The sequence below is a fragment of the Pungitius pungitius genome, chromosome 10, assembly GCF_949316345.1.
Source record: "Pungitius pungitius chromosome 10, fPunPun2.1, whole genome shotgun sequence".
Classification (NCBI taxonomy): Eukaryota; Metazoa; Chordata; class Actinopteri; order Perciformes; family Gasterosteidae; genus Pungitius; species Pungitius pungitius.
Genome location: NC_084909.1, coordinates 107,101 through 117,472, shown reverse-complemented (window position 1 = coordinate 117,472; position 10,372 = coordinate 107,101). Strand labels below are relative to the sequence as shown.

The following is a 10,372-nucleotide window of genomic DNA, read 5'->3' as shown; positions in this document are numbered from 1 at the left end:
ATCCTCTGGGAGTGACTACATGAAACACTCGGTGGTTTGCGGACCTCGGCGTCCGCCAGAGGCTTAGCCAGGACCATGGACGCGTTCGCTTCCATCAAGCAAAGGCAATATCCTCCATATCTCTGTTTATCTAGCTGAAGAACACACCATTAAAAACTATCCTGTGATAAAGAAAGTATAAAAAAATAAAAAGTCTGAGTCACTGAAATAACAACAATAAAATGACCAAAAAAAGACTGGGGATGTTTGCTCATTATTTTTGTATTATGCAGAGATGATTCTTTATTTACAACAAAAATGAGAAAGAAATAAAGTATTTTACAGGTCAACATCACCTTCTTTTAAACCCTTTATTGTGCATTTCTGATGCTGCTTTGGGTTCCACTCTGCACTGGTTGTTTGCGATTCAATTCACTTTTAAACATGCCTTTTCTCTCGAGGTCTCAACCCCTTGTGATGTGAATGTGACCCGCATAACAAATTGCATTTAAAGGGGCATCACATGCATTATAGGCTTCTCCCATTTCAGTCTCCAATTTGCATAATTTTGTTTGGCAACTTGTAAAAGGGGCCATTAACAGCACTGAAGGCACGATGTAAAGCGTGGAGGGACGCAGGCGGATCAATACTTCATTTCAACATTTTCAGCGGCACCCAGGCGCAGATCAGGAGGGAATTCATGCAGGAGTCGTGTGATTTGAACATTGGGGTGGGGGGGTGATTTGGCAAAACAACCTTTTGACACCAACTTTATTCAGCTTAAAATGTATAAAAGCCTTCCAAACAAGTGGATTAAAAGCTGGAGGGTGGATGTCGACTGCAGGGTGACCCTGGAGGGGGGGTGGAGGGGGGGGGGGGGGGTCGCGACTCACGCCAGTGAGGAGGAAATAATCACAACGTTACCTTCTCATGAATTATTAAGCGCAGCTTGTGCCTATTTTAGTCCGACTCAAAATGCTGCATTTTCATCCGTGGGTCGGAGGCAGTGTGCAAGGGTGTTTCTTTTTCTTTTTTTCTTTCTCCCTTTTTTTATTTGACAGCTGTATTACTGCTGATAAGCGAGGACTGTGTGAGCTGATCAAGTAGTGAGACAAGCGTTCAGAGCAGCAGCAGCAGCAGCAGCGCTCCAGTCACCAGGAGCCGAGGCGACACAAGCAGCAGCATCAGCACCAGGAGAGGCAGCATCAAACTCTCTCCTCTCCATTCGCCCTTCTTCCTGGAGTTGCTTCCTGCTCAGAGGACCAAACAACCACAACCACAACAACCACAACAACAACAAAAAAGCCTAACGAAGTACAGGAGACAAGTGATCCGGGCGAGATAGCTGCCAAATAAGAACGCACCCAAAACGCAGACCTGGCTGCCCCCATGCCTATCGAATTTGTTTGCAAAATCAAATTTGCAGAGGAGGATGAGAAGCAGAAAGGCAAGCAGGACGGGGACAGGGAGAGCCTGATCGAGGAGAGCTGCACACCTCCGGCTAAGGACTTGGCCGTGTTTGCCAAGTCCTGCTCTCTTCATGGGATTAACCACATCTTCGTCTCGGGGCGCCTCGGCATCCGGCAGACCCTGTGGGCTCTCGCCTTCCTCACCTCCCTGGCACTGTTCCTCTACCAAGCGGCCAAGTGTGCCATCTCCTACCTGGAGCACCCGCACGTCACGGCGCTGAACGAGGAGGCGAGCCCGGAGATGGTTTTCCCCGCCGTGACCATCTGCAACATCAACCGCTTTCGCTTCTCCGCGCTCACCGACGCCGACATCTACCACCTGGCGAACCTGACGGGTCTGCCGCCGAAGAACAAGGACGGCCACAAGCCGACCGACCTGATGTACCCGGCCCCCGACATGCAGGACATCTTCAACAGGACCGGACACCAGCTGGAGGAGATGCTCAAGAGCTGCAATTTCAGTGGACACAACTGTTCGGTGGAGGACTTCTCCGTGGTGAGTGGGAAAGTTTGTTGTTTTTTCCTCCCTCCTCCAAAGTTCTGCGTCTCTGTCTCTCAGCGCGTTACGCGCGTAAGGGGGGAGGAGGGGGGGGGGGCTTTTTGTGGAGAAACATGTTTTTGTATTTTAGGAATCAAACAGACGTAACTCTAAAAGAAAAAGAAGCAAAGTGAGCACTTTGAGGCGAGGGGAATTGAAATGAATGCTCGTGGCGCGCGCGCTCGTCTCCGGCGGGGGGGGCGCGTGGCGCGCGGTCTCCCCCCGCGACGCGAGACGCGCGACTTCAGCTCCGTCGCCGAGCTGTTTTCTTCTCGCTAAGTTCTAAGCAGCAACAGGGGCTTCCCCCCCCCCCCCCGCGCGCTCCTCTCGCGTCAGGAGAACAGAAGACGAGCCGCGCGTGCGTGTTGCCTGTGTACTTTTTTTTTTCTTCCCCGAGACAAACTGGGCTTTAATGTCGCTTCCAACTCCAGCGGCTCAGACTGCATGCAACAAACTGCCATCGCAAATAGCCGAGTCTCTTCTTCCTCTGCTTTCTACCCCCCTCCCCATCCCCCCTCCCTCTCTCCCTCCCTCTCTCTACCAGGGGGGGGGGGGGCGTAATGCGTCTTCAACGTTGTATTTCAATCCTGCTGCTGTTAAGATAAAATATTTAGAGACAGACATACATGATTTTTGCATTAGCCAGATTGACTAAAAGCAATGAACAATTTTCATGAGAGAGGCAAAGTGTGTTTGTGTGTGAGTGTGTGTGTGTGTGTGCGTGTGTGTGTGTGTGTGTGAGAGAGAGAGATTGAAAGGGGGATCAGGTGAAAGAGGAAGAGTTTGTGTTCTGTGCACTATTTATTCCAGGCACTGTCCTTGCAGGAGATGGATCTCTGCTGCAGGAACAGAAATATGCAATTGCTTTAGAGATGATGAAGTGTTGCTGTCAAGTCTTAATAGGGGATGTTGAACATTGGTATGCTCACCTTCCTGAGACCTAAAGATCACACGGACGGCACGCCGTGGCCTTCCATGTGGAATAAAGACATTTCCCTGTGTCTCATTAGGACTCTCTAATAGTGCATTCATGTGTTAACTCGTCTTTAAGCAGACTTGAAGTGAGTGAGAATTAAGAAACTCTGTGAGAATGAGGAAAAATTCTATCAGGCAAAAGGAAATGTAAAGGAGAAGTTTGACAGAGTTCAGTCAAAAGTTGAATATTGCGTCTCTAGTGCCGCGACACTCTGACCTCCCCGAGCACGTTAAATAGCGCACAATGCTGACATTTAGGAAGTCTGTCCCTTTTGTCTCCGGAGCTTCCTGCACCTGTGACTTCATCACAGATTAAGATCCAGTTGAAAATCCCCGAAGCTGCTGTTTCCCCTCTGTCGGCTGTGTGATCTGCACTTAGTGTGTGTGTCTGTGTGTGTCTGTGTGTGTTGTGTGGTTGGGGGGCGAGGGGGGGGCTGTCAGTTAGATTTGTTACAGGCTACTTGCTGCCTCCACGCATGACAAACCACTTACTCCCCGACTCCTGGTGGGGGAAACAAAACTGCGAGTTGGTTTTGGGGAGGACGGGCCGGTGAGCCGCGGGGCCCGGGTGGGGCCCGGGGAGGGGGGGGGGCCCGAGCCAGCGACGCAGCGGGCGGCTCATGGCGAGGACACCCGGCCCCGCTATTAATCACACGGCGGCGTGTACGGAGCCAAACACACGGGCTGTTGACCGCTCCGGCTCTCGCGGGGCCCCCCTTCACCAACGGCTTCTCGTAATGTGTTTTCTTTCGATTGATTATCCCGGGAGCTCCAGGTGTTTCATTTTGATAATAGCTACATGGATTTGGGGCTCTCTGGGAAAAATGCATGATGAAATATAATTGAAATCATTTCTGGCATTGAAGCTTCTTCTTCCAAAAACCCCACAATGTTTCCCGTGCAGTAGAGCGATGCCATTTGACTTATTGTGCAAATAATTTCAAGCGATTGCTTAAAATGAACATAATTCTACTTAAGTAATAGTTCATCATTACATTTGAATAGCACATTTTATTAAAACCTCAACTGTGTGCTGTAAAAGACTTGAATTGCAAAAAAAAATGTCCTCCAATTCTAAGTTATAAGTTTATTACAGAAAATCGTTAATTGGTTTCTGTGCAATCACTGTTTGAAAGATTTAAATAAATACAACACTCAGGGCCCGAACCGAATCGTCTGGGTGCTCTAATTAATGGTGGGAAAATACATAATCACGGAGCAGAGAAATTTGTTTTTGCCTTTCCTGCATTATGGGCCGGCGTGATTATTTGACGTAGGTAATAAGGCCATTCTTTATAATTAAAGATTACATTATTGACTTGGATTAATCACAGAAGATAAAGCTAATTCAACCAGCTATGAATAAATAGATTATTTCTCTTCCCGTCCAACACTGAATATTTGTTCATCTATTGTGTTGTGCTGTCGCAGAGATGAGCAGCGAGCCCTTTGGCTTTTTTTTTTTTTTCTTCAAACAGAGCTCTGAATTGGTTTGCTCTGACTCTCAGCTGTGTTTGCTGCTGCATTATCTGATTTTGCTCTCAGCAAGGACAGAACCCTTCTGCATATATTCATGGGGAGAACTAAACTGCTATAGGGTGGCATGTCAGAGGAGCTATAACGGCCGGGTTTACTGGGGACGAAGGCCGGGGACGGTGCACCTGGGCGCTCATTACACTGCTTAAAGTCACTATCGTGTGTTTTGTAGATAATTGAAACCCTTCTGCCCTTCGTACTGGGATTAGTAGTAGTAATAGCACATTCATGTAAATCAATGCTGTGAATAAATGGCGCTAGAGCTACATTATTTTGAGTTGATATAAATAAAGCAGATGGATCACAGAGTAGTGGGTGGCTGCATGCGGTCGAAGCTAGGAGACAGATTTTTACATGTTGGGATGATACCAGAAAACGCAACGACATTCTGTCGAACCAAGATGAGTCACCTGACCTGCGACGTGTTCGCTCCGGGGACCCGGCTTTGACTTCAATTGTAAAACAAGTTCTGTATTTTCCTGCCTGGCTTCCAGGAGAACCGTCAGTCTCTCTTGCTCGCCGCGTGGGTTTTTTTCAGAGCGCCTGCAGAAATAAGTGTGATCGTCACCGTGCATCCCGCCTGCTAGTCTGCGAGTCCTGCAAGAACTCACATGCTTCTCAATTATACATATATATATTTATATATGTGAGGATGCTTTTGAGTGAAATGACATGTCCTCAATGTGCAGATGACTGACGTGCAGATGACTGTAGTGGGTCTCACACCCCCCCCCCCCCCCCTCCCCGGGGGAGAGCGCAAGTGTGGGAGCGTGAAAGTGACCGGCTATCTGGACCCGCTCCGTCTCCAGCGGCCTGTCAATTAGCCGTCTGCAGCTCCAGTGCAGCTCAGCGTGCTGCCTGGTATCTGATGGGAGTCTGAGCAGCGTTACGCAACCCGGGGGCAAAAAAACAACAACATTTGTGCTGTCTTTTTCTTGTTTGTTTTCTTCGACCTCTTTTCAAAAAACGTAAAAATAAATAACTTAACATCGATCCCCTGTCGTTCAAGGCTTAAAGGGGGGAGGGGGGGGGGGGGGACTGCAGCTTTTACATCCCAGTCCCACTGCACTCCTTCCCACCTTGTCCTCCTCCCGCTCCTATCGGAGGAAGATGAATTACAGTGCAAATGGTCGGCTGAACCTTCCGATATGCATCACCACTGTCTAATCAGATGAAAACCCACCTGTGACCGGACACTGGCTCACACCAATATGCAAACAGCTTATATTTGGGGGGGATTTACCTCCTTTATCACTCCCTCGACTGCTTTTAAAGCTCTCACTGCGCCACGGTTTGCAGCGCTCGGTCAGACGGCCCGGCTCAGAGATGGCTTTCAACTCAATGATAAAGGCTTTGGGTGTTGTGGTACCGCCACCAGCCCCCCCCCCCCCCTCCTGTATCCCTTGGGAGTCTTTTACTCACACAGACATTTGTCTTGTTCTGACAAGTCATGCACACAGCTGTCCGTAGTGTTAATGTGGCTGCACGCGCACACACACACACTCCAAATACACACGCAGACGTGTGTATTTGGAGTGTGTGCAGCGTAGAATGCTTCCCCGTACAGACACACACACACACAGACACACACACACAGGTTTCATCACAGATTGAGAGAGTTGGCTGGCGAGATTGATCATGACTTCCTGACTGGGTGCCCCTCCCTCTCTGCAAGATCAATACATCCTTCAGTCAGATCGCCTCCCTGCCCTCACTGCCCCAAGCTCGCTGTGACTAATTATCTTTGTGTCCGTGTTTTTGGACCCGGCCTCGGCTGAAATTTGTTAACGCCGGCAGAGTTGTGTGAAGAAGTTGATCTTTAGAGCACGATATCTGTTTGTTTTAGCGTACATCCAGGGCAAATCAATCAATATACACCGTCTACCTTTTTCCTAAAGGGCAGTGCAAGTATCGAGCACCACGAGATGACTCACAGCTTTAGACGTTGTAGGGAAAGGGAGGCAATGAGCTTTTTGAATCAAATTTAAAATCAGATTAAAATATAGGGATTTCTTTTTCACATGTAGACGATTGATGTTTTAAGTTCCCCAATAAGGCACCGTCTGAATTAGAATCCACATAATATAGACCAACAGGGACTTTTGATGGAGATTGCACCCTTGGGCCTGGTTAGATTACTCCGAAATCTAACAAACTCAAAGATTGGCCGAATTGGAATTAGTTTCTGAATGAATAGAAACAGGTTAGAGAGTCTTTGGGGCGACGACACGTATGTAATCACCTCCCGGAGCGCTGCACATGTTCTCCACATCAACCGCGCTAATAAATTGTTGTGGCATTTACAATTTGGGGCCGTATTATGAGTTTGAAAGGTTCCATTTGCCTCAGCGACCCCATCAAACAAATACACGTCAACCCGACTCAAAGCGCTGCCCACAGTACCATTCCACCGGGTCAAAAATAAGGAAACACACTCGCATTTCTGTTCGGATAAAGTAACACAACCCTTGAATCGGTACACGTATGCATGTCGTAGCTTTACACCTAAAGCACCACTCCACCTCCGTCACACTAAGGCCCTTTTTATTATTATTTTTTGACATTGACATTAACGGTGAATAGCAGACACGGTTGAGGTGACGTAGATTACGGGAGCCTTTCGGCGAGCACACTGTAGACGCACACTTTTCTTCCAATGTGAGCTTTTTATTTTGCTACGTTTCCCCGTCTCTGAATAAATGACTGGAATTTCCTCTGAAAAATTAACCGAGCTCGCTTTTAGGCCACCGCCACATAATGGGTTCGTGCTTCCTCATTCCCCCGCACTCGCGCGCTTTAATTGCTTTGGGGGAGACGGCACATGAGAGACGTGGACAAAAAAATGGAGACACCTTCCAATGTAGATCAGTTCAGTTCAACAGTTTCATTTGCGGTTCATGGGAACTTCCCTTGAAATGTTTTATCCATCTTCAAGGAATCCCGAATGTGGCGCATCACTCACAGAAGAATTCAGAGGTTTAAAATGAGACGGCGTTATTTTGAGTTCATGACAGAGAGTGTTGAACTTAAGTGCTGAATGTCTCCTGGCCATTAGAAACTCAAATCAAACCTCAGCTGCTGCGATAACGTGTTTCAACACTTTAATGATTGACAGACGCCAATGGGATAGAAAACATGTGTCATGACGCGTCTTCACTGCAAGAACAGGACTCCCTCACAGCGTCTGTTCCAGCTCCCGCTGCATCTTCTTCTGTTTTTCAAATAGATCTGAAATGCAGAAATCACCGGCCAGTGTGACTTGGATGGAAATGTCAGCGGCCCGGAAATCAGCCGATGAAAATCCCAAACAACACAAATGTCACGGTGAATATTTACCGCTGGCATTGGTCCGCGCTGGACTGTAGGTCCTTATTCCGTATTACGTCTGATGTCAAGCATTTTCCTGGGCCCCTCGCTGCTATTTACAGCTGGCCTCCACACACACACACACACACACACGCACACTGCACACACACTGCACACAACCAGCCCGCTGTCACTCGATGGCGTGTCCACGACACAAAGTCATTTTGATTGCAATATTCAGAGCAGGCCTATGGGTGTGGCTGAAAAACAAACATGGTTCTGAAAAATACCCAACCTGCAACCAGGAAACCAATGTTCAAAACCAGCGTCTTTTTGTGGTTACAATATTCTTCAAAATATTTTTGAATTGGTTCACGATATCAAAGACAAATAAGAAGCAAATAATAGCTGAGAAGTGTTCTGCGGAAAAAGAAAAAAACGCTTTCTAATGACACGATGAAAAATCAGGACAGGCTGTGTTATTTATTTGCATTTCCATGAGATACATTTGAAAAAAGCTACTTGCTTTTTAACATCCCCTTTTCTCTTTTTCCCTCTCCGGATGCAGTGGAGCGAACAAGCTTTGAGCTGTAGTGCATAAACACTGAGGTGTGATGACAGGTGTGATATTCTGTCTGAACCTATATGGCTTTGGGTTGTAAACCACCTTTACAGACCTCCGTGTACCGTGGCTTCCAGGAATACCGCGTGGCTTTCTCTCTGAAATGGGTTCGAGGTCGGGTCACCTTAATTACGTACGCCAGGATTAGGGAACAATTTGATATAGAAAATAAGGAATAATTCAACCTATGGTCTCCTAATAGTGAACCAGGAGGCCGTTTCTTGTGTGGAGGACCCTTGGATATTATCACTCCCAAGCAGAATAAACGACCTCCTTCCTCTCAGACATGTTGTGTGCATGTTGAGTGGTGCGTGTTCTGTAAATCCTTCGCCTGGTGTTTGCGGTCTCGTTTGTCAGGGCTCTGTCCATGTTGACAAAGACACTTGACCTTTAGTCGCACTGAAATGTCATCCACCACTCATTTTGGCGCTAGAAATTGTCAGAGCAAATGCATTAAAGTATAATGAACTTGCTTAAAGCGGGAGGGTCCCGCCCACCATGAGCCCAGGTCTCCTTTCAACGTAGTTATTTGCAAAAGCGGGTCGTGTGAATCTAAATGTACGTGTGTTTGTGTGTGTTTGTGTGTGTGTGTGTGTGTGCTTCAGTGTAAACGTAAAGGATATGAAAATGATACACAAAGTGGTGCCAATTTATTGGTCAACAAATATCAAAACCTCTTTTGGCCTGTGTGACGCAGATACTAGACCTATGCACTAAAAACTCTTGCAACATGCAACATGATATTGTGGATTGTTTTATCATTATAAATATATGACGCAACATTTCTTTTTTTGGAAAGAAACCCACCGTTATTTCTGTTCATCCCTTTTTTTCTCCTTCAGTTAACACAGAGCTTTTTGTCCAGTGTAGTGTCTTGTCAGGCTGTATTTACCTACATTACTCACGTGACAGCGAGCCACTGTTTGTTTAAACAAGCGTGTAACTCCAGTCATGTTCCCCAATGGTGTAGTCAAGATTTATTCTGTTTTTTTCCTAATGCATGCTAATGAGAAAGTCGTGCGCATTTGATTGTCAATAACGTGAAATACGGCCGCGCTCCCTAAATGGCGGCTCCGTTCAATAACCTATTAAAGCTGAATCACAGATAACTTGGCGCACATCAGGAAAGCAATCTGAAATTTGTGCTGACATTGATCCAGCAGGAAGGAGACCTATTGCTCCGATTAACACTGTTGCCCCAGGAGAGGAGTTCCTTAACCATTAATTGCCTAATGTTCTAGATTGTACTTAGACCCCATAAAATGCTTGTATTTATGTGACACAGGGGCAAAACAACCTGGACATTATAGAACAGCGAGAGCTGTCTTAAGCGTCTCTTTCCTTTCACCAGGTGATGTTGGAGCCCACGCCGCTTTTTACATGCTTTTCTGATTGTACTGTGGGCTTCTGTGAATGGGTTTGAATACAGTGGTCACTTATTATGCAGTAGAAGCCAGAGCCAATGTGCATTAAAATAAAGACAATAGTCGACCTTATGAGTGTTAAAATAAACAACCTAAGTTAGTTGGCACTTTGTGACATTAACACAATACTAACCAATAATACCTTCCTCTCTTTTGGGGATTTTCTGCGTTTGAAGGCCCCGTGTGGCCTTTGAGGTGCCCTTAACAACGGGGGAATGTAAAGTTAAGGGTTTGACTCCCTAGTCACACTTTCTTGCCCTTTTCGATCTCATCTCAAAAAGAGTTTAACGCGTGTCCTGACATATTTTAAACGGTGCAGAAGGAACATCTGTAAAATGCCACGGACTGTTTCTAAATGTGCCATTTACTACCAGATGTCTGCTTGCTTCTGTAGTTTAATGCCAACACAAGGGAGGCTCCTATAATTAGACCCACTCCAACTGTGATTGTGTGATCTTACAATGAGATGAAAATCATTTATCATGCATCATGGCTGGAGAAGAAAAAAAAGAAACGAAAAAAA

The 10,372-nt window shown here is 46.6% G+C and overlaps 1 protein-coding gene across 2 annotated transcripts in view; it reads left to right on the top strand.

Moving 5' to 3' along the window:
• The first annotated feature begins 905 nt into the window (after window positions 1-905).
• The window catches only part of asic4a (acid-sensing (proton-gated) ion channel family member 4a), a 62,930-nt gene continuing 53,463 nt past the window's right edge, over window positions 906-10,372 (top strand). The window contains exon 1 of one of the 2 annotated variants that reach the window (XM_037488372.2): window positions 906-1,944. In XM_037488372.2, the coding sequence (XP_037344269.1) occupies window positions 1,369-1,944 (576 nt within the window). In that variant the 5' untranslated portion in view covers window positions 906-1,368. The remainder of the gene's footprint in view (window positions 1,945-10,372) is intronic. The other variant, XM_037488371.2, reaches the window with a different exon arrangement.